The sequence below is a fragment of the Eretmochelys imbricata genome, chromosome 20, assembly GCF_965152235.1.
Source record: "Eretmochelys imbricata isolate rEreImb1 chromosome 20, rEreImb1.hap1, whole genome shotgun sequence".
NCBI classification, from domain to species: Eukaryota; Metazoa; Chordata; order Testudines; family Cheloniidae; genus Eretmochelys; species Eretmochelys imbricata.
The window spans coordinates 3,910,150-3,932,898 of NC_135591.1; the positions used below are offsets into that span (position 1 = coordinate 3,910,150).

At 63.4% G+C, this 22,749-nt stretch overlaps 1 protein-coding gene and 1 long non-coding RNA gene across 4 annotated transcripts; one reads left to right on the forward strand and one right to left on the reverse strand.

Moving 5' to 3' along the window:
• Positions 1-67: 67 nt before the first annotated feature.
• B4GALNT1 (beta-1,4-N-acetyl-galactosaminyltransferase 1) lies at positions 68-22,253 on the reverse strand. 3 transcript variants are annotated; one of them, XM_077838682.1, is made up of 12 exons: positions 22,158-22,253; positions 15,640-15,806; positions 14,119-14,334; positions 11,881-12,054; positions 11,647-11,753; positions 11,313-11,350; positions 9,197-9,377; positions 5,636-5,737; positions 4,394-4,584; positions 4,086-4,226; positions 2,839-3,076; positions 68-2,174 (listed from the first exon to the last, which is right to left on the reverse strand). In XM_077838682.1, exons 3-12 carry the CDS (start codon positions 14,331-14,333, stop codon positions 1,966-1,968), a joined length of 1,596 nt encoding a protein of 531 aa, XP_077694808.1. In that variant the 5' UTR covers position 14,334; positions 15,640-15,806; positions 22,158-22,253; the 3' UTR covers positions 68-1,965. The 3 variants fall into 3 exon arrangements, with proteins under 3 accessions (XP_077694808.1, XP_077694809.1, XP_077694810.1); XM_077838683.1 differs by lacking the exon at positions 22,158-22,253 and having other exon boundaries at positions 4,394-4,581; positions 15,640-15,772; XM_077838684.1 differs by lacking the exons at positions 11,313-11,350; positions 11,647-11,753; positions 11,881-12,054; ... (1 more) ...; positions 15,640-15,806; positions 22,158-22,253 and having other exon boundaries at positions 4,394-4,581; positions 5,636-5,732; positions 9,197-9,311.
• LOC144277724 (uncharacterized) lies at positions 16,324-19,236 on the forward strand. The gene is made up of 3 exons (XR_013348479.1): positions 16,324-16,462; positions 17,745-17,820; positions 18,774-19,236. It is a non-coding gene; the product is annotated as an uncharacterized LOC144277724 (long non-coding RNA).
• Positions 22,254-22,749: the final 496 nt, after the last annotated feature.

The window sequence follows — 22,749 nt, forward strand, 5'->3', positions numbered from 1 at the left end:
TGATGGGATCAGGGTAGGAGCTGGATTTTAATTGCCCCCCCTTCCCCCGACAGACTCACAGACAGAGTTTAAACCACAGAAAGGAACCAAAATCCCTTTTTATTTGTGCTGGGGGGGGGCTAACTCCCACAGCCCCCCAGGGCAGGGGCTGCTGTGGCCGCTGGTGTCACGGTGGCATGGCACAAGGGCAGCTGCCCCTGGCCACTTCACGCAGGGAAGGGACGGGAGGGAATGTGCTTTGGCAGGCAGGGGCCTCCCCCTGGCTGGGGTGGCCCCCTGCATCCAGTCCTTCCCCCTCCCACTTCCTGGGGGGGGCTGAGATGGAGCTCAGGGCATAATCATCTCTTCTCCCCCACCCCCCGCCCCAACCTGGCTGATAGCTGGCCCTGGCCCCCAGCATGGCCTGAAAGGCCGCAGGCTGCATCTGTTCCCTCAGCATGCGACTCCTGCCCCCTGCCCCATAACATGCTTCAGCACTCCCAGGGCTGCCCCCCAGCCCCAGGCTGGCATCACGCTACCATCTTGCTAGCAATGGGCTGGTGCCAAACTCCCCTCCAACCCCTGCTCTGGGTGGCTGGAGAGGCGCATTACAGAGCTGGGCCACTAGAGGGTGACATTGCAGCCATGGGGGGGGACACAGTGGGCAGGCTTTGGGGCCTGCAGGGGGTATCCCCATGGGCTGCTCCCTCTGATGTCACCACCCCACTGGCTCTTCGGAGCCCAACCTTTGTACTTTTTTTTTTTTTTTTTTTGAAGTTTTTCTCTGGTTCGGCTAAAACATGACTAGGAATCAAGGTAGAGGGGGCGGGGCTCAGGACGAGGGGGCGGGGCTCAGGACGAGGGGGCGGGGCTCAGGGCTCAGGACGAGGGGGCGGGGCTGGGATGGCCTTTAGGGCAAAGAGAGTACTTGTAAATGCATTTTTGTTTTTTAAATAAAAACATCTTTTTTTTCCCTTTAAAACGTTGCCTCTCTGTCACCCGTAGAAATCTGCAGGTGGGGATGGCAGCTCAAGCCCATCTGCCATCCCCAGCTCTCCCTTGGGTGCAGCCTGACAGCGCCTGGCTCCTCACTCGCTCACATTAAATACACGCACACGCACGACACAAACGGTTCCCAGCGTCCTGCCTCCAGTTCCCAGAGACACCAGCCAGCTCCTGCCCCGCCAGTAGCCGGGGTTAGAAACCAGAACCCTCCGACGCTCTGGCCGTGGGGCCCGCTTGGAGCAGCGTGGGATTGGGACCGGCCAGTGTGTGGGGCAAAGATGGGGCCAGTCCCCTTGGCCCTTCACCTTGTGCCCCTGCTCTTGGATTCTGTATAGAAAGAGTCCTCGGTCTTGGAAAGAGACCTCCCCCCCCCCTGCAGCCCAGCCATGGGCGTCAGCCATGCCCCTTGCTGGCGGGGCTGCCCCCCACTGCGGGCTTTGGCACTTGAAGTTGGAACTCTCCTGGGGGGGGGCAGCTGGGGGCTATAAAGACTTGGCACAAAATAAAATGAGGCCCTGACCCTTGTCCCAGGGCAGGTGGGAGGGGTGGGGGCTGTGCTGTTTCTCTCCTGCAGGGGGCGCTGGAGAAAGCCGGCTGTGAAGGGGGGCAGGTCTGTCCAATATAAAACAGCGTCTCCGGGGGAAGGTGAGGGCTCGGCCACGGGGGTGCTGTAAGCTATTCTCAGCCACCCATCCTGTGGTCCAGGGAATTTCCCAGTATCCCACTGTGCGACTCTGGATTCCCCCAGGCCCTGCTGCCTGCTGGGAAAGTGGGGGAGACTTCCCCCCCACACACACCAGGGAGACAGCCTGAAGCTGGCAGGGCGTGGGGATGGCGCTGGGTGGGAGGCACCGGCGAGCCAGGGGTAGCAGGGGTCACCTCCCTGGCCTGGTACAAGGATAAAACGCCCCAGCTCCATGGGAGGGGGGCTCCCCCTGGGGTCCGGCTCACTGGCAGGGCGGGGCTGGTAGCCCGGTGGGGCTAGTTGCCCGTCATACACTTGAAGTGGTTTTTGAAGTAGAAAAGGCTGCGTTTGACGCTGCTGTCGGCCGAGGTGGGGTAGCGGAACTTGGCGTATTGCTTCTCGCTGTCCGTCTTCTGCCAGGGCAGCTTGATCTTGGAGGCGTGATCCACCACCACGTCGGCGCACGAGCCCACGTGCAGCACGCCCAGCCCGTCGATGAAGAACTCTGCCGGAGGGAGGGCACGGGGGTCAGGAGGGGCTGGGTTAGCCAGCTCAGCGCTGCATGACTGGGGGGAGGGGGTCAGCTCTGGGCAACAGGGATCGAACCTGCATCCCAGACCCCCTGGTCTTCCCAGGATCCGACCCCTGAGACACCCCCTGGTGACCTCTCCCACTGACCCCCCTTGGGATTTTGGGAACCAGGCCCCAGAGGCAGGAAACTGTCATGAAGCGTCCCATGCCTCGAGTTAAAAAGTGGTGACTTCTGTTTGGCACGTCGGCTTTCCGGTTGGCACCTGCCTGCCTGGCTAACCGCCACGCGAGAACGACAACAGCCTGCAGCTGTATTGCCTCGGCTGGCCAGGGCCCCCGTGTGCCCTGCAATAGAACCCCATGTCAGCACCTCCATGCCACAGGGAGGGAAACTGAGGCAAGGGAGGTGACCAATGCCCCTGTGAGTCAGTGGCAGAACTGGGGATAGAACCTAGGAGTCCTGGCTCTCACCCCCCACCCCTCCCGGCTCTAACCACTAAACCCCACTTCCCTCCCAGAACTGGGGATAGAACCCAGGAGTCCTGGCTCCCAGCCCCCCTCCCCTCCCCCCTTTAACCATGATGCAGGTGCTACAGGGGTGTGGTGCAGCCCTGGCACGAGCCTTCCCCCGCACTCACCGAGGTGGGCGACACGGCTGAGCCGGGGGTCAAACCCCACCTGCAGCACCTTGGCCGTGCGGGCCAGGAAGAAGTTGACGACGCCATCGGTGACCACGCAGCCGGGGAAGCCCTCGAGGAGATGGTAGTAGCCCTGGCGTATCTGCAGGCAGTCACCCTCCTCGCCCCCTGCCTGCACGCTGATCTTCTGCCGGTAGGTGGTGGTGAACCCCGTGATCTCCCGCACTGCGCCCCCCACCTGCCGGACACGCCGACGTGAACAGCGGGACAGACGGGCTGCCGGGAGCAGCACGTGGGGCTCTGCACCAGCTCCCCCTCCCCTGGGGGCCCTGCGCCAGCTCCCGCCTCTCCTGGGCCCACTCCCGTGGGGGCCATGCTTTTCTGGGAGCCGTGGGCTGGCTCCCCTCTCCCCTGAGTCACCATCACCATCCCCTGGGGGCCCTGGGCCAGCTCCCCCCTCCCCCAGGTTCCACTCCCCTGGGGGCCCTGGGCCAACCCCCCCCAGGCCAGATACCCCCTCCCCTGGGTTCCGTCCTCTGGGGGCCCTGGGTCAGGTCCCCGCATCTCCTGGGCCACCTCCCCGGCTCCGCTGAGGGCCTTGGGCCAGCTCCCCCTCTCCCGCAGGTCTCCCTCCCCTGGGGTCCCTGAGCCAGCTCCCCACCTCCCCTAGGTACTGCTCCCTTGAGCGCTCTGGGGGCCCTGGGCCAGCTCCCCCTCCCCTGGGTCTCCCCTGGGGGCCCTGGGCCAGCTCCCCCCTTCTCCTGGGTCTCCTTTCCCTGCGGTCAGTGTGCAGCGAGCTCTGACACCTGCATTTTTTCTGTGACCCATCCTGCCCCGCTGCCCCCTGGGGCGAGGACTCGGGTGCCCCCCATGCTCCGGGGCGGGAGCCGCCTGGTGCAGGAGATAAAGCCTTGGGGTCCCGCTCCTGTGACTCCCACCATGTCGTGCCCGGCAGTGGCCACTAGGGGGCTCCCCTTCCCTCCCTGCGCCAAGGGCCGCATGGCTCCATGCTGGGATCCCTGCAGCTGGTGGGGGTGGGGGGAGCGGCAGAGTGGGGGGTGGGGGGGAGCTGTGGAATCCCACTCTCAGGAGCCCCCCACCCTGCCCAGGTGTGGCCGAACTCCCCCCATCATCCCCAGCCAGGCACGATCTGGGGATCCCCCCCCAGGCATAGCTGGACACCCTGCAATTCCCCCCCACCCCGAGGCATGGCCAGCCCCCCACATTTCCCCCCCACACACACTCACCAGGTCCAGGCTGGTTTTCTCCAGCACGTCCACCAGCTTCTCCACCCTGGTGCGAGGCGTGAAAATGAAGTCGTCATCCACCCACAGCACGTACTTGGTGGTGACCTGGGAAATGGCCAGATTGCGCCCTGCGAACCAGCCCTGGGTGGGGGAGAGTGGGGGACACATCAGTGCCTGGCCCGGCCACCCGAGCCCCACCCCCTTCCAGTCTCTTCTGGCCCCCGCCCCAAGATCCCCACCCCACCGTCTTCCCACGGTCCCGCGCCCGTGTCTGCCCCAGCCCCAACCGCCCCCCCGGCGCCCCGCACCTTGCCGAAGGGCATGAAGTACTGCTCAATGTGGGGGCCGCCCACGGGCTCGGGGTGCTGGCTGTCGTCCGCGATGATGATGGTCACCGTGGGGTAGAAGCGGCGGATGCTGGCGATCAGCGCCCGCAGCTTGTCGTACCGCAGGAAGGTCTTGGTCGCAATGCTGACCAGGGCGGTGATGTTGTAATCTGCTGGGGGAGGGTGGGGGGCAGAGGTTTGCGGGGAAGGGGAGCAGCACTCCAGACCCTGGGGGAGGGGATCCTGCCTTGGGAGGACAAGCTCCCCCCCCCCCCAATTCCAGCCTCAGATAGCTGCAGCTGGGTGCCATCTGCTCCAGCCAATAGAGAGCTGGACAGGCAGGATTCAGGGGACCCCAGTTGTGTGGGGAGGTGCAGGCAGGATTCAGGGGGCCCCCGGGTTGTGGGGAGGGAGGCAGTGCCAGGATTCAGGGGATCCCGGTCGTGCGGGGAAGCACAGGCAGGATTCAGGGGGACCCTGGGTCGGGGGAGGAAGGCAGTGGCAGGATTCAGGAGACCCCGGTCGTGCGTGGAGGTGCAGGCAGGATTCAGGGGGACCCTGGGTTGGAGGAGAGGCTAGGCAGGATACAGGGGACCCCAGTTGTGTGGGGAGGTACAGGCAGGATTCAGGGCGACCCCAGGTCGGGAGGAGGAAGGCAGTGGCAGGATTCAGGGGACCCCGGTGGCGTGTGGAGGTGCAGGCAGGATTCAGGGGGACCCTGGATCAGGGAGAGGGCGGCAGTGGCAGGATTCAGGGGGACCCTGGGTCGGGAGGCAGTGGCAGGATTCAGGGGACCCTGGTTGTGTGGAGAGGCACAGGCAGGATTCAGGGGGACCCTGGGTTGGGGGGAGGAAGGCAGTGGCAGGATTCAGGGGACCCCGGTGGTGTGTGGAGGTGCAGGCAGGATTCAGGGGGACCCTGGGTTGGGGGGAGGAAGGCAGTGGCAGGATTCAGGGGACCCTGGTTGTGTGGGGAGGCGGTGCTAAGATTCAGGGGGATCCCGGGTCAGAGGGAGGGAGGCCGTGGCAGGATTCAGGGGGACCCCAGTTGTGTGGGGAGGTGCAGGCAGGATTATGAGGGACAGTGGGGGCAGCCTTGACCCTGAATACCATGGGCTGACCTTTCCCTCCCCACTACAGAAGCCTGTAGGTCACCCGGCACAGGCCCGTCCCGCCCTCTCCCCCCCAGATCCTCACTGGGCCCTGGCTCCCGCCTGGCACTCACCTCCGCCTTCGCCCGGGGAGCCCGGGTTATAGAGCTTGGGCGTGGGTGCGTGGCGGATTCGGATGGTGAAAGACGCCTGGTGCCCATTGGTGGCAAACTGCACTGGAAAACAAAGGGGGAGACGGGCACGAGGAGGGGGAGGGGTCAGCGCAGAGGAAGTTCTGGGGTACAGGGGCCCCCCTGGCAGGAGGGGTCCCCCAGGGGCCCAGTACTCCCCAGGATTCCATGGGGGTATCTCCTTTCTCCCGCAACCCACCTCGACACAGGCCCCAGTGTGTACCCCTCCCACAGCCCAGCCTGCCTCGTCATGCCAGCCATCCCCCTGCCCCTGGCCCGGGAGGGGAGGGGACAGGCCAGCCGCGTTGCCCAGCCAGTCTCTGCGGTTTGGGGGCTGGAAATATTCCCCTCCCCACAACAGCCCCCCTGGGCGCAGCTGCCCACTCTTTACGGTGCCCCGGATTGGCTTCCCCCACCCGGTGTTTTGCAGATCTACCCCTGCCAGGGCTGCCTGCTGGCACCAGATATTGACCTCTTCTCTGGCCTCCACCCTGTCCGGAGAGCCCTCCCCAGCACCCTGCTCTGGAGCCAAGCACATGAGTGACTGCAGTGTCCACCTGGGAGAACTGGGGTATCACCCAACAGGCTCCAATGAGAGGCTGCTGGGAGGGGGAGGAGCCTAGGCCCTATATTAAGTCAGACCCAGCTCAGGCCAAAGAGGCAGATGACCATACGGGTGATGCCCCAGAGAGGGGAGTGCTGAAGACCGCACCAGCCCGTTGCCGCCCGCCCCTTGGAAAAGCAGGTTTGGGGGGTGACGAAGGGGGAATTTTCTGCAATGTTTGGCTGAGGCCTGTGTGTGCCTCAGTTTCCCTCTGGACTTTGCCTTGCTACCCGGGGGGTGCAAATGGGTTCAAAAGCTGCTCCCGGGGCAGAGCAGGAAACATGAGTGGGGGGCGGACAGGTGACAGCCTGGGGTGGGACAAGGGGGTCGTTAAAGGACTGGCTGAAACCGACCCAGATCAAGGGAGAGGCTGCAGGACGAGTGGGTCCCTTTGGGAGGCTGGCCCGCTGCAGGGGCTGCATAGAAACTGGGGTGGAGCCCAGATCCTGGGGACAGGGGGTATGGAGCCTGGCTGGACTGTCCGGAGGGGAAAAGGGGAAGGGGGGGCTAAACGGGAGGGTGGGAAAGTAAATATGGGTGTGAGGGGGTCTTTTAAAAACTGCTCCATTCGATGGCTGCCGCCCCAACTTCTGTGGTTGGGTCACCCTGAGCGACTGTACTGATCCTGCCCTCTCCATGAATCATAGAATCCTGGAAGATCAGGGTTGGAAGAGATCTCAGGAGGCCATCTAGTCCCAGCCCCCTGCTCAAAGCAGGACCTATACCAACTAAATCATCCCAGCCAGGGCTTTGTCGAGCTGGGCCTTAAAAACCTCTGTGACGTGAGGAGTGTAATATAATATCTCACTGAAAGGTGACAGGGCCAGAAAGAGTTAATGAACTGCCAGACTGACCTGACCCATGGGGGAACTTTAGAGACTGGTTAGGAAGAGATGGAAATGAACAGAGCTTTGAAATGCAGCCGGCATTGTTAGAGGTAGAAGGGGAGATGTTTGCTCAGGTCTTGTGATGTAAGCAAACAAGTCTTGTCTATGGCTATAGCTTTGATTCAAAGATCAAAAAAGGAATATTAACATGTAGGAAGATACTTGAGTGAAACAGTATTATTGTCTATGTCTCTTTGAAGGTTGGGATAACCTGTATCTGAACTGTTTAATGGATAAATTACCCTGTGCTAATTGCCATGATGTTTGGAAGAAGGAAAGTTAAGCCTATTGTTTCCTCAGGCCAAAAGGCTGCAGGAAATGTATAAAAACCTTGGGATACGATCCTTCTTCATCTCCAATCTGCTTTGGGTTTCAAGAGGGGGAAACCTGAAGACATAAGGATTGAGATCCCCAGTCACTGACTGGAGTCACCCTGAATATGGACATTGGACTATAACCTATGGACTATTTCTAAAAGGACTTTTGGCAACTACAAGCTCATCTCTGCTATGCACCTGAACATCAAGAATTGAACTCAAGTCTGTCTGTGTATTGATCTTTTAACCAACACGCTCTTTTCTTTTTTCATAAATTTTAGTTTAGTTAACAAGAATTGACTAGAGCGTGTATTTTGGGTAAGATCTAAATTATAATTGGACCTGGGTGTGTGGCTGATCCTTTGGGGTTAGAAGAACCTTTTCTTTTATATGATGAGACAAGATTTTCAGGAACCATCATCACATCTGACAGTGTGACTGGACAGAGGCCTGAGGCTGGGCCCTTTAAGGGAACTGCGTCCTTTGAACTTCTGAGTAACCAAGGAGGTGCTATAGAAGCTGTTTTGTGCTGGCTTGGTAAATCTAAGTTTTGGAATATCCACCAGCTTCTGGGGTTTGCCTGCCCTGTTTTGTTAGCAGTTCACCCTAATTGAGTGACCTCAGCTGGCTCCCACGGGCAGCACCATCACAACCTCTCAGGAAGGAGATTCCACCACCGCCTCAGTAACCCATTCCAGTGCCTCTCCACCCTCCTCGTGAAATAGTTTTTCCTAATATCCAACCTAGACCTCCCCCACTGCAACTTGAGACCATTGCTCCTCGTTCTGTCATCTGCCACCAGTGAGAACAGCCGAGCTCCATCCTCTTTGGACCCCCCTTCAGGTGGTTGAAGGCTGCTATCAAATCCCCCCTCACTCTTCTCTTCTGCAGACTAAATAACCCCAGTTCCCTCAGCCTCTCCTCGTAAGCCATGTGCTCCAGCCCCCTGATCATTTCTGTTGCCCTCCGCTGGGCTCTCTCCAATTTGTCCACATCCCTTCTGTAGTGGGGGAACCAAAACTGGACGCAATACTCCAGGTGGGGCCTCACCAGTGCTGAATAGAGGGGAATAATCACTTCTCTCCATCTGCGGGCAATGCTCCTACTAATGCAGCCCAATATGCCATTAGCCTTCTTGGCAACAAGGGCACACTGCTGACTCTCGTCCACTGTCACCCCTAGGTCCTTTTCTGCAGAACTGCTGCCTAGCCATTCGGTCCCTAGTCTGTAGCAGTGCCAGGGATCCTTCCGTCCTAAGGGCAGGACTCTGCACGTGTCCTTGTTGAACCTCATCAGATTTCTTTTGGCCCAATCGTCCAATTTGTCTAGGTCCCTCTGGACCCTATCCCTACCCTCCAGCGTATCTACCACTCCCCTCAGCTTAGTGTCATCTGTGAACTTGCTGAGGAGGGAGGTGACCGACTGGCCCTCCCCTCCCTGCCTGGCGCTCTCTGTCCTCCATGCTTGATTAGCCCCCCCGGGACGGACCCACCTCTCCTGGTACCTGGTGCCGCATCATCCCAAGGCAACACGGGAAGGGGGGCACACAGGGTCACATGCCCTATATTGGAATGTTCTGCTGAGGGGGGGTGTCCTGTTGCAGGATGCTCCCCGCCCCAAGTATTGCCCCTTGCCCCCCTGCACCAAGGCCGGTTGTCAGATCCCATCCCACCCCCTCGCAATGCCAGGTGCCCACCTGTGTCCGCGGTGTTGGGGTGAAAGAGCGTGTTGGTGTAGGTGACGAACTGCAGCTGGCGGTTGAGGTTGTCCAGCTGGTCGCTCGACAGCGAGAGACGCGTCTCCCCCTCGCCCTGCGCCTTCACCCCCTCCACCACTGCTGCCACGTTGAAGGTGCCCAGGCTGGCAGCCAGGGTCACCTAGGGAGGGGGGAAGAGGGAGGAAGGGTTAACGCTTGGGGCTAGGTGTGGTGCCAGCCGGCTTGTGGCAAAAGGCACCACCCCTGGCTCGGGGACGGGTGCTAGGCTGGTACTGCCCGGTGGGGGCGGGGGGGGGGGTTTGTGTTGGGTGACCATGTTTCCCTATGCTGAATATGGGACACCTGGTAAAATTACACATATTCCACGGCAATCAAACGCCTACGTGGACCGAGCCTCTGTTACAAAGAAATGCTGTGTAGCTGGACTTCTTTTTTTATTATCTTCTTATCTTTAAGGCTTCAGGGTTCACAGGGGGAGGGTGACACCCCCCAACCCCCACACACGCACTCTCTCCCATACTGAGAGGCAGGAGGTGACCGACTGGCCCGCCCTTCCCTGCCCGCGCTCTCCACCCTCCATGCCTGATTGGCCCCCCAGGACGGACCCGCCTCTCCTGGTACCTGGCATGGTCCGGAGGCAACACCTGGGGGCGGGGGGGGGGGGTGTGTGTATGGATCACATCCGCCCCGCCCTCCCCAGGGTTCGCACCAGAATGTGGCCGGCCAGCAGCAGCCTTTCCGCACTGTGTGGGAGGAAAGGGACGGGAGCTGCTTCCAGCCGCAGGAGCTTGTCCCTTCCTGCCCACCTCCAGGCTGCTGCTGGCCACCCCCATAACCCAGCCACCACCTGGCCCCCAGCTACAGCGCAGGCAGGAAGGGGTTAAGGCCGAAGGATGCATTGAGAACCTGACTGCAGGGGTTTCAGCGAACCTGGCCAGAGAGGGGGGCTCAGCAGGGGAGGCGGCCTAGGGGAAGGAGCAGCCCCCTGCTCCCTGGGGGAAGCAGCCGGGACGGGAGTGAGGGGTGCTAAGCCCCTGCCTGGGGGCCTGCCGTGAAGCCTGCAGGTTCAGGGCACGAACAGGCTGGAAACCACTCCAGAGCTTAGCTGTGGGGCGGAGAGGCTGCGTGGGGCTTTGGCACACTTTGGCCGGAGGGTCTTGGGTTTTCCCGGGGTGCCGGACCAGGCCGAGGCAGTGGGGGAAGGAAGGAGCCTGCCAGCCAGGCTGTTGGTGAGCTGAGCTCTCCGACCAGGGGCTGGGTCTCCGCACAGCGCTGGGAGCGGGACGTGCCCCACCGGGGGAGGCATATGGAGGAGCAGCGGGGTGGGGAGGGGCAAAGCAAGGAGAGGACAGCGAGTTGGGGGGGAAGCACGTAAAAGGCGCACGGGGGGGCAGCAGAGGTTCCATGTAACCAGCTGCCGCCTGCCCGCACTCACCAGCCACCGTGCAACCAGTGCTGGCCGGAAACGGGGCGGGGACGGGGCCCGGCTGGTTGACAGCCGGCCCGCCGGGGGCTGCGCTGACCACCAAGGGGAGCAGCCGGCCCCATGCGCCGCATCTTCACCCTGCCACCAGCCTTGCACACCCACCCCCCTCGTCGGCCACCGGACCCCCCCCACTCACCGCTGCTGGGCAGGCGGCTGGCGAGCAGGGACCTGGCCAGCAGCAGGACCCGCCGCTACTGATGGGGTCAGGGAGACAGAAAATACAGGACAATCTGCCCATTTTTAAGAAAAGGTCGGGACACCTGCAGCAGGGCTTAAATAGGGGGACTGTCCCTTTAAAAATGGGACGTCTGGTCACCCTAGGCATGTGGAAAGTGCCCATGCTGGCATTGTGCTTTGGGACCGTGACCCTCGGGCCCCGGGGTGAGGCCGTCCCCGTGAGAACAGACGCCAAGCGCGCCCCCTGGAATAAACTCCTCAGACCCACCCCGTGGGTCAGTGTCCCCAGGGCCGGGCTGGTGCCAGCTTCCACAAGGCAGCTTCAGAGCAATGTGTGGTCCAGGGGCTCACCCTGCACCCCAAAGAGCCAGCCACAGCCCCAGGATCGTGCCCGCCCCCCCCCCACCGCGGTGAGCCCCCTCCGCGCCTTACCTCGTACAGCTTCCTGCTGGCCGCCTGCAAGCTGAGCCCTGGGGAAGCAAGAAATGGGATTAATGAGACCCCAGGAGCACCCCCACCCCCCCGTCACTGCCACAGCGAGCTCAGGTCCTGCCCGCTGGTCGTCCCTGGACGGCAGCGCCCGTGGGGCAGGGGATGAGCCAGCTCCGGAGGCTGCAGTCTCCAGCCGGCCATGGTCCAGCGCTCCCCAGGCTGTGAGCGCCCTCCCTCCGCCCAGCCACCTTGCCCCCATCACCCCGGCTCTGTTCAGCCCTGGGAGCGGGGGGCGCAGGGCAGGCTGCCCCCCCCGGGACGCTGAACTGCTCACCTGGGATGAGGATGGTCCGGAGCGGGCGCACTTCCACGCCCTGGGCGGGGTACTCCAGCGGGGAGTTGGCTCTGACGATCAGCAGCTGGTCAGCTGGAGACTGGGTCCTGGGGGGGAAGGCAGGAGTGAGGGGGGATATGCCCAGCCCCGGCCGTGCCCCAGGCAGGAGGGGGGTGGTGCTGTGGCTTGGGTGCCCCCCCCAACTCCTCTGCCCCCATCCCCGGCGTGGCTCACCGGCGCTGGTCGCTCTGGTACTCCTGCTCCCGGGTGCTGTGGATCCGCTCCAGCTCCGTGGGGCCGAAGGCGGCGGTGAACTCCAGCGAGTAGAGCTGGCCGAAGAGCTGCTTGGGGAAGGGCAAATTCCTGCCGGGCACCACCTCGCACGAGCACGAGTTCTGGGGCAGCAGCCTGGGAAGACCAGGAGCCTGGTCACGCCCGCCTGGCCGGCCCCAGGCCTATACCCCTGCCCCCGGCCGATACCCCCACCCCCGCCCCCATCTCCCCTGCCCCTACCCCCGCCCGCCTGCCCCTGGCCGATCTCCCCTGCCCCTATACCCGCCCGCCTGCCCCCGGCCGATACCCCCCGCCCCCATCTCCCCTGCCCCTACCCCCGCCCCCGCCTGTCTGCCTGCCCCCGGCCGATATCCCCGCCCCCATCTCCCCTGCCCCTCTCCCTGCCCCTGCCCACCTGCCTGCCCCCGGCCGATACCCCCGCCCCCATCTCCCCTGCCCCTCTCCCTGCCCCCGCCCGCCTGCCTGCCCCCGGCCGATACCCCCGCCCCCATCTCCCCTGCCCCTACCCCCCGCCCGCCTGCCCCTGGCCGATCTCCCCTGCCCCTATACCCGCCCGCCTGCCCCCGGCCGATACCCCCGCCCCCATCTCCCCTGCCCCTACCCCCGCCCCCGCCTGTCTGCCTGCCCCCGGCCGATATCCCCGCCCCCATCTCCCCTGCCCCTCTCCCTGCCCCTGCCCACCTGCCTGCCCCCGGCCGATATCCCCGCCCCCATCTCCCCTACCCCTACCCCTGCCCCCGCCCGCCTGCCTGCCCCCGGCCGATACCCCCACCCCCGCCCCCGTCTCCCCTGCCCCTACCCCCGCCCGCCTGCCCCTGGCCGATCTCCCCTGCCCCTATACCCGCCCGCCTGCCCCCGGCCGATACCCCCGCCCCCATCTCCCCTGCCCCTACCCCCGCCCCTGCCTGTCTGCCTGCCCCCGGCCGATATCCCCGCCCCCATCTCCCCTGCCCCTCTCCCTGCCCCTGCCCACCTGCCTGCCCCGGCCGATACCCCCGCCCCCATCTCCCCTGCCCCTACCCCCGCCCCCGCCTGTCTGCCTGCCCCCGGCCGATACCCCCACCCCCGCCCCCATCTCCCCTGCCCCTACCCCCGCCCGCCTGCCCCTGGCCGATCTTCCCTGCCCCTATACCCGCCCGCCTGCCCCCAGCCGATACCCCCGCCCCCATCTCCCCTGCCCCTACCCCCGCCCCCGCCTGTCTGCCTGCCCCCGGCCGATACCCCCGCCCCCATCTCCCCTGCCCCTACCCCTGCCCCCGCCAGCCTGCCTGCCCCCGGCCGATACCCCCACCCCCGCCCCCATCTCCCCTGCCCCTACCCCCGCCCGCCTGCCCCTGGCCGATCTCCCCCTGCCCCTATACCCGCCCGCCTGCCCCCGGCCGATACCCCCTCCCCCATCTCCCCTGCCCCTACCCCCGCCTGTCTGCCTGCCCCCGGCCGATACCCCGGCCCCCATCTCCCCTGCCCCTCTCCCTGCCCCCGCCCGCCTGTCTGCCCCCAGCCGATACCCCCGCCCCCATCTCCCCTGCCCCTATCCCTGCCCGCCTACCCCCAGCCAATACCCCCTGCCCGCCTGCTCCTGCCCCTGGCTGATGCCCCTGCCCTCCTGTCCCAGCCTTCCTGCCCCAGGCTGACACCCCCACCCCTGCCTTCCTGCCCCAGACAGACAATCCCGTCCCTGCCCGCCTGCCCCCGCCCCAGGCTGATGCCCCTGCCTTCCTGCCCCAGACCAGCACCCCTGCCCCAGGCTGATATCCCCACCCCTGCCTCAGACACCCCTGCCCTCCTGCCCCAGGCCAATCCTCCTGCCCCAGGCCTATATGCCCGCCCCTGCTCTCCTGCCCCAGGCTGATGACCCCATGGAAGGGGTGGGCACCGCAGTGCTGGCAATGGGGGGTCTGGGGACTCACCCCGCAGGAGAGGGCAGGGCTCTGGGGAAGTGTCTCCTGGGAAGGGCTGGGATCCCAGTGGGGAGCCTGGAAAATCCACTTCCCAAGACCCATCCCAGGAGCCAGGCTGCAGCCCTGCCCATAGGGGCCAGTCCCACATCCACCCTAGCCAAGGCCCTGCTGGGGCTTCCCCATCCCTGGCCACCCTTTCCTGCCCCGCACACCTCCCCCCACCCATGCCAGCCGCTCCCCCCCCCCCCCGCTGGGAGGGGGGGGCGGAGGTCCTTACTCGAGGATCTCCTCCTTGAGCCGGAAGGGGATGTGGGCGTACTTGTTGGAGGGGCCCAGCAAGGGCTCACCCAGCAGCTGCTCGGGGGCTCGGTCCGGCCGGTTGCGCAGGTCGACCGTGCTGTAGGCCTTGGGCGACCAGATGTGCAGGTACAGCAGGGCCAGGGACGCCGTGGCCACCAGCAGCAGGCAGAGGGACTTCTGCACCAGACGCATCCTGCGGGGAACAGGGGGAGGTGAGGGGGGAGCCCTAGGCCGGCGGGGGTGGGGGTGGGGGATCTGGGCCATGCTGGGGGCTAGGTGGGGCCCCAGCCTGGCACGTGGGTTCAGAGACTGTGCCCCCTTCCGGCTTGGCTCTGTTTGGCCCACGGCTCCTCCCAGCTCTAGTCAGACTTTGCTCCCCAGGTCAGTTCTTGGCCCGGTACCTCCTTCCCAGCCTGGGGTTGCCAGTTGCGGTGGGACTATTCCTGGAGGTTTCATCACACTGAGTTAAAGATTAATCTCGAATTCCTGAAGACTTCAGGACCATCCAGCGAGCGAGCGTGGGGTGCCGGGCAGCTGTTGGGGGGTGGGGGGACACAGAGGGGGGCTTGGCCGTGCTGGTTGAGTGAATCTCCTTGATTGGACCAGGAACGAGGCTCTTCTGGGGCCGGAGCTCAGATGTTAACCACGACTGGAAGGTGAGGGGGAAGGGGGTTCCCTGGCTGGGTCCCCTCAGGGCTGGGTGGATGCAGGCAAACCGGAATTCCCTCCGCACCATCCACGGAGCAGGGCTCTAGCTTGGGGCCAGCCTGTGCCATGGAGCACCTGGCAGCTGCCGCGTCCGGAAGAGGGGCCCGATTCTGCTCCTAGCGGGACCAGCTTCTGGTTCCTCCCCGTTGACGGGGATGGGCCTGGCTCGCAGCCCTGTTCCTCCCCGGGCAGCAGTTTACACTAGTGTGAAATCGGTGTGGCACCAGTTATGCACGGTGGAGGGGGGGTCAGGAGGGCGACAGCCGGTGTAAGGCAGCGCAGCTTCCAGCCCCTGGGGGAAGTGGGGCAGAGCCCACAACCCGGCCTTGGGAGCTCGTGCTGCCTGCCTGAGGGAGCAGGTTCGGCCCTGTCCTGTACCAGGGCCAGCGGGTGAAGCGTGCTGCAAGGGCATGTTTGACAACAAACACGGGGCAAGAGGAATGCTGGAAAACTCGTGAGCTGGGTGCCAGGCTGGCAGGGGAGCTCAGCACCCACCATCCCACAGGGGTGGCTGGGAAGAAAGGATCCTGCCTCATTCTGTTGTGCCAGGGGCTGCCCTTCCACCCGCAACCGAGATCAGGGCCCCATTGTGCCAGGCACTGCCCCCCACCCTGTGTTAACCAGCTCAGAGTCTGCAAGTTTCACTATTCATTATTCATATTACCAGGGGGCCACAGACCGGGGCCCCGCAGTGCTAGGGGCTGCACAAAGAATGGAGAGACAGGCCCTGCCCCAGGAAGCTTCCAATCTCATGTGGCACGCAGAGGGTGGCTCTCGGTGTGGCACTAACCTGGGATGCCCTGGATCCTGGCCCTTTCGGGAGAGGTGGGAGGAGGAGCCGTCTCCTTCCCAAGAGCCCCTCGAAGGCAGAAGCGCGGTCCCGCAGAGTCCCCGGGCAGCTTCAGACTGAGGGAGAAGCGGGTCCGACCACCCAGCACTTGAAGCAAAACGCCCTAGCTGAGAACGACAAACAGGAAGGGGCCCTGTGAAGAACACCAGAGCGGACCAGTTCTAACCACCACTATGGGTGATATTTCATCACGTGAGATTCAAATACCCAGCATTCCCCCCCACCCCACTTCCTGCTCTCACGCTGTACCTCACTCCACCTCTGCCCCCAGCCGCTGAGCGGCCCTGTGTTCTCGCACCGTTTGCCCCTGGGGGTGCAGCTGCTTGCTCTGGGGAAGCTGAGAAACCTGCTAATATCTGCCCTGCAGCCTGGTCAGAGGCCACGCACAGCCCCGGGGTAGGGGAGACCAAGTACGCAACCCCTCAAACAACCCCAAAGCCATGATCTCTGCCCTCCAAACCGGTCAACGCCGCCAACATTTGGGAGAGGACGGGAAACCCCCTGGCCACTCGGTTCCTCCCGTTGCCAGGATCCCAGGGAAAGGGCTCTGGGAATCCCACCCCAACGCCGAGATATTCCCACCCGCCCCACCTTAAGTCACCGGTGGCGCAGGCCTTGCCCCCAGAGCAGGGCGGTCTCTGGAGAGCACCCTCTGCCCCACAGCCGCTGAATCAACTTCCTTCTTGTGTCGGGTGACCCTGATTCCTGTCTCCGGGATGTTGCATGGTCAGCGCGGTTGCTGGGTGCCACGGAAATGGCTCCGGTAGGTAGGACAGCGTTCTCGGGACTGGGCAAGCACTTTGGGGAAGGGGGATCCTAGCAGTGGGGCAGACAGAGTGAGGCTGCTGAATGCAGGGAGGCCAGGTCTGCGGGAGTTGCCTCCTGGCCTCAGATTCAGTGGGACAACAGGCCAAAGTCCTGCCGGGTGTAACCACACCTTTACTTACATCACTGGTCGTGTCCGGGGCCTGGGTCCAGGTTAGGATCTAGCAGCCAGATCAGGGCACATGCCCCTGCAAGGCACAGCCAAGAGGGCCAGCCGGTGTCCTGGGCGAGTAGCCCCTGGGGACGGGGCTAAAAGCAGTAAACTGGGGCTGGGGAAATACGCAGTCCCTGCACCTGCCCAGTGCGCCCCACCCCTTATGCTGGGAGCTCCGCCACAAGCCCTGCCCCCCGGGGCAAAACCGGATGTGGCCATAGTGGGCACAGAATACGAGCCCCTCCCTTGCAGCACCCAGAGCCTCGGGCTAGGGCCAGGCTGGGTGGGAGCACACCTGCACCATGGCGGGTGTCCGGATCCCCCGTACGCTCAGCCGGGATAAATCTGCTGGCAAAGGGCCCGCAGCACTGTGGGCATAGTGGGCAGGGTCTGTCAGGAAAGCCAGGGCAGAGGGGCCGGTTCTCCAGGCTGTGGTGGTTTGGAGGTCAGGGGCAGGGCAAAAAGCAAGCACCTCAGCCCGTGGGGTAAGCTGCTTCCGCCCCCCCCCCCCCCGGCTCCCCAGCAGCCCCTCGGGGACAGAACTGGGGCCAGGGGCTGCTCCAACAAGAGAGGGAGGAATGAAAACCGCTTGTGATTCCCTCTGCTGCCTGCCCCGCCTCGGGGTCCATCAGCCGTGAATCCACGCAAAGCCCGGAGCTGGGAAAGACTCGCACCCCCTCTCCCCCAGGTTCTCTCACCCCAAAGCACCGGACCCCCGGCTGGCCCACCCAGATTCTCTGCCCCACGCCGTACAGAGATTACCAACAGCCCCTCTGACTTACAGCTATAAAGTCTGTGGGTTCAATCCCTGCTGATGGAGCCAGCCAGAGGAGCTGTCACAGCTGCACAAACTCTGCCCAGGGGTCCAAGTCGATCCACACATGGCAGGTGCTGCTCTGCAGAGGGGGGGCAGGTCTCAGCTGGTTGCAGTGTGGCTCTGGGGCTCTCTGGAGCTCTGCCTTGCCCTGTTTGCTGCCTCTTTTGCCCCCTTGGGAAAGCCGAGGGGGCTCAGATTTGCCGCCCTTCCAGAAACAGTGCTGACTGATGTTTGCACCGTGCTTTGTAGGGGCTTCGAACAGTGCCCGGAACGGGACGACAGGCTCTGACACTGGACAGGCTGTGACAATTACATGCGCAGGCAGGTACGTTACACCTGATAGTTCCCTGAGGTGGGGGAGGAGCATGGTCTTTGCCAAAAGCTAAGGACCAGCCCATTGTCCCAGTTCCTGCGAGATGTTTGTACAGGGCATATTTTCAGCAAGAGGTAACAGGTAGAATGTTACCTTCCGAAACCGCTGGGGATGAAGGCCAGCCCCAGAGGGTCGCAGCTAACCCCAGCCAAGCGTGCCATCCATCAGCCTTTTCCCAGCCCCGTCTTTACAGTCTGGAGCCAGGGCAGGCCTGAGCGCCCCCAAGAATGGACTCCGAACGGGGGAGCCTCGGGGCTGCAGGACGTTCCCGAATCACCCTGTCACAGAGTCCCCGGGCGATGCTCTGGAACTGCTCCCTACGAAGCCAGGAAGGACTCTGGGAAAGTCTCCTCTCTGAGCAGCCTGTCTGCAGGACACACAGTTCACCCGGCTCCACCTTCCTGGGTCTGACCTCGGAGCATTCAGCATCCTCTGCCCCTCCCTGCGCTTCCCACAGCGAGTCCGCCCAGGCGGGGTCCGGGGGCAGCCAGAGGGTCCTGCCCCCCAACTTCGCAGTCAGACGGGACTCTCAGCCAGCCAGTAAAACAGAGGTTTATTAGATGACAGGAACATGGTCTAAAGCGGAGCTTGTAGGTGCAGAGAACAGGACCCCTCAGCTGGGTCCATTTTGCGGGGCAGTGAGCCAGACAACCCCGTCTGCCCTTCACTCCATGTCCCCAGCCAGCCCCAAACTGAAACCCTCTCCAGCCCCTCCTCCTCTGGGCTTTGTCCCTTTCCCTAGCCAGGAGGCCACCTGATTCCTTTGTTCTCCAACCCTTTAGCTCTCACCTTGCAGGGGGGAAGGGCCCAGGCCATCAGTTGCCAGGCTGTAGCTCACGAAAGCTCATGCTCAAATAAATTGGTTAGTCTCTAAGGTGCCACAAGTACTCCTTTTCTTTTTTCAGGAGACAGAGTGTCGCCATTTATGTACCCTGGCCCCTTGCTCTGCAACAATCACACACCCTTATCCCACCACCGAGAGACTTAAGAAATGCATGGGGGAAACTGAGGCACCCCTACAGTATTCAGAGGAAACATTAAGAACAGTCCCGCTTCGTCACACGCCCCGATGCCGAAAAGAGCCAAAAAGTCTGGGACTGTCGGCGGAGGAAAGAGGGCACAGACGCGCTCCATTACAGAGGAGATCCCCTGCCACCCGGTGTCTCTCGTGGAAGGTGGCCAAGGGCTGTCAGAAGCGGGGGAGGATCCCTGATCAGCTAGGAAAGCGACTGTTAATAAGGGCAGGCCTGTGCCTACCAATTCTGTTTTCCTTTTACCCAGAAGCTTGACTCCAAAGCCTTTCCCTTGCTTTTAGCTGACTCTTTAACTCGAGCCTCATTCAATAAACTTTGGCTTGGTTTTACCGGAGCTCCGGCTCCGTGCTTTTTGCTAAGGGGCAGCAGGCTGAACCGAGGTGAAGCCAGTAAGCTGGGGTGCACTGCTGCCAAGGGACACTGCACGTGTCCCGAAGACACAAGGCTGGGCTGTGTAAATTGCCAGGCTGCAGCGGGAAAAGGTGCGGGGGGTGGGGGGAGCTGGCAGCAGCCCAGCATGGAGCTTTGGGAGAACTCTCCCCCACCCCCGGGGGATGGGGGGCAAGGGGGTGCAGACTAGGCTGGAAGTGGAGGGAGAGGGGGTGGCAATTTGCCCAGGGCATCAGGGTTAATCCTGACCAGTGTCATGAACTGCACCCACCCACGCATCAGTCTGGCCTGGGGTTTATGAAATTAACCAGCAGCACATGGCTGCCCCCGAGGCGGAGCACAGCCGGGCGAGCATGCGCGGGGAATCTGGGTCACGGCTTGTGCGGGTCTCTCGACAGGCAAGCAGGAGACCATCTCAGCAGGAGGTGGTGGATCCCTGCCCGCCCCGGAGTTTCTGGATGTGGGGGCCAGATCTGAAGCTATCTCTATGGCAACTGCCAGCCCCACTCCAGCAGGTGGGGTTAAAGCAGCCAGGCTGTGCCAGACCAGGCCAGGAGCCCACCTACCATACCAAAGGGCAGGGCCCGTGCCTTCCTCTGGGTCTGCTCAGTGCCCGTCACAATGAAGCCGGGGTGCCGGGGGCAGGGTGGGTCTCAGCTTGAGATCAGGACCACCCAGCCCTTCCCGCATTGCTGGATGAGGGACAGGCCCGGCTAGGGGGGAGTGGGGAGTCCCAGTGCTGGTGAAAGTTGAGAATCTCTAGCCTCAGGGATTTGGATTTGGTTTTTGGACATCTAGCTGGCACGGGGTCAGAGACCCTGGCCTGGGCATTAGCTGGGTAACCCCAGCGCCGGAAGTTGCCATGGGGGACATGCTGGCCGGGGAGAGCTGACTTTCCATTAGTGTCGACAGTGCCAGACTCCGAGCAGCGGGGGTGTGGGTGCAAACAGACCTGCCAGGGCTGGAGCGGACCACCCATTAAACAATCATGACTGTGTACATGTTGGTGCTGCGCCAGGCTCCACGGTGCTCCTCAGAGAAACTCACCCCCACCGGCCGACCCAGCCCCGTTGGGGCCGGGCACGGCCTCATGCAATCGCAGAGAGATTTGCACACTGTTGGGCAAGCCCCAGGGGGACCGCTTGCGCCCCTGCGCTCCCAGAGGTTGAGGGCAGGGGCTGGGAGATGGGGGGTCTGAGACAGTAATGGTCTGCGAGACTCCGAGGTGCCCAGAGGCCAGTGGGATGGGCACGGTGTGCACACAGAGAGACACAACGTTCCTTCCTCTCTCTGCACTAGGCTCCAAGGTGACCTGACCCTCATGCTCGGGCGGCCTCAAGCTGCCCTGCAGCCCCTGGCCCTGCTTGGCTCCCGGTGTAAATTGCAGCAGCCTCGGGGCAGCTGTGACCTGCACTCCGGGGGGTGGGGGGGGTGAGCGGAGAATTCCCATAGCACCCTGCAGTCTGGCCACGCCCCTCATGGGCGGGGCCTTGAGGGCAGGATTCTTAGTTGGGTCCATTTCATTTTATTCCTGGTGCCGTTCCGTGTCCTGCCACAGAGACACTCAGCCGGCTTTTGGGGCTTCGGCCCATCCCGTTGCCACCAGCACCGTGCCGGTGAAATGACCCTCCTCCCCGTGCCTCCTGAAACGCAGCCAGCTCTGGGGAAGAGCGGCCGAGTGGCACACAGGACCAAAGATGCGAGGGTGGGGCCAAGCCCCTCCTCTTCCGGGCGGGGGGCAGACACAAGCCGGCAGCAGACCAGACTGTGCCCACTTTATGCAAATCCATCATTCCCCGCCCCCGCCCCCACCCCCACAGCTGGGCCAGGGCCCAGAGCAGAAACCTGATGTTTGCAATTCAAATCTGTTCAGGGAAGCAGCAGAGAGACCCACAGCTCCCCTCCCACAGGAGGTAAACACAGAGCCCCAAGGCAGTCACAAGACTGTAATCAGCAGGAGTGCGGGGCTCGGAGAGCCAGGCTCCATGTAGGGGTATGAAGAGAGCAGGTTGGGTGGTCCGGAGCACCTCTGTTCGGCTCAACGCAGGCTGGCATAGGGGGCTTTGCCCTCTGGGAGGGGGGCACAGTTTGAAGCCAGCTTGGGCTGGTGGCGGCTGGCCTTTGTGTGAACAGGCAGCGGATTTCACTCCGCTTTGCAAAGGGCAATGTTGGCACGAACGGGCAAAGTGACCAGAAGCCTGACCGGGCCACGGGGACTTGAGGGCTCGTCTCACCCCAGGAGCTGCCCTGGTATATTGGCATTTTGGCAGCAGGCAGCACCTGACCCCCGCTGCGCCAGGCCCGGCACATACCAGGAGAGGTGGGCACAGCGCTCTGGGGGCGTTCCCGGTGCTCTCCCAACCCTGGCGCCCACCCAGCAGCGGGCACGGCGGGTAGGTGTCCCGCCGTCCTGCTCGCTGCCTTGTGGGAAGCTTTGGCAGTGCATTGTGGGATGCCGGCTGGCATTGTGGGAGCGTGGGTTCAACCCCCTCCGACCTATCCCAACAGTCACTGCTTGCCTACGCCTCTCCCCGGGTGGCGGAGGCATGGAGAGCGGATGAAGGAGCAGTGCATTGTGGGATGGCAGCGGGAGGACTTAGCCAGATTTTACCCCACCAGGGTGTGTGTGTGTAGGGCTCAGAGGGAACAACTGTCCAGAATAAACTAGGACACAAGCATGTTCCTGCCAGGGAAATCTGGTGTGCCCACCAGCCCTGAGCTCCCCTCTGCCCTCTAGAGGGGGGTCCCCGCAGGACAGGGGGAGGGGTAGCTTGCCCCACGGCTGCCTAGGAGGTAACACCCAGGTCTGTGCTCTTGGCACCCAATGCAACGGCTGCACCCCTTTCCCCCCGCGGCAAGCCTCACCTCAGGGGTGACGCGGGGCTCCCACAGCTCCTGATCTCTGGCGTGTCCTGGGCTCTTCTAGGGCCAGGCAGGGAGACTCCCCCGTCTCATCTGGAGCCCCTCATAGCTCCCACAGGAAGGGTGGCACCAGCCTGGGGTGGGGGAGAGACAGGGAGGCATTGAAGAATGGGCAGAACCAGGAAATCCCAAATGGCTCTACTCCATGCCCCCTTCTCCAGGCACCAGAGGGCAGAGGGTGTAACTGTGGGGCAGAGCCGGGGGGCTGGGAAAGCAGCAGGAGCACAAGTCACCGGGGAGCCCAGTGCCCATCTCCCCGCCTGCCTGAGCCCCCCCCAGTGCCAATCTCCCCTGTCTCCCAGAGCCCCACAGTGCCCATCTCCCCGCCTGCCTGAGCTCCCCCCAGTGCCAATCTCCCATCTCCCAGAGCCCCACAGTACCTTTCTCCTCTGCCTGCCTGAGCCCCCTGCAGTGCCAATCTCTGCTGTCTCCCAGAGCCCCCCCATGCCCATCTCCTCTGCCTGCGTGATCCACCCCCCAGTGCCCATCTCCCCTGCCTGCCAGAGCCTCCCCCAGTGCCAATCTCCCGTCTCCC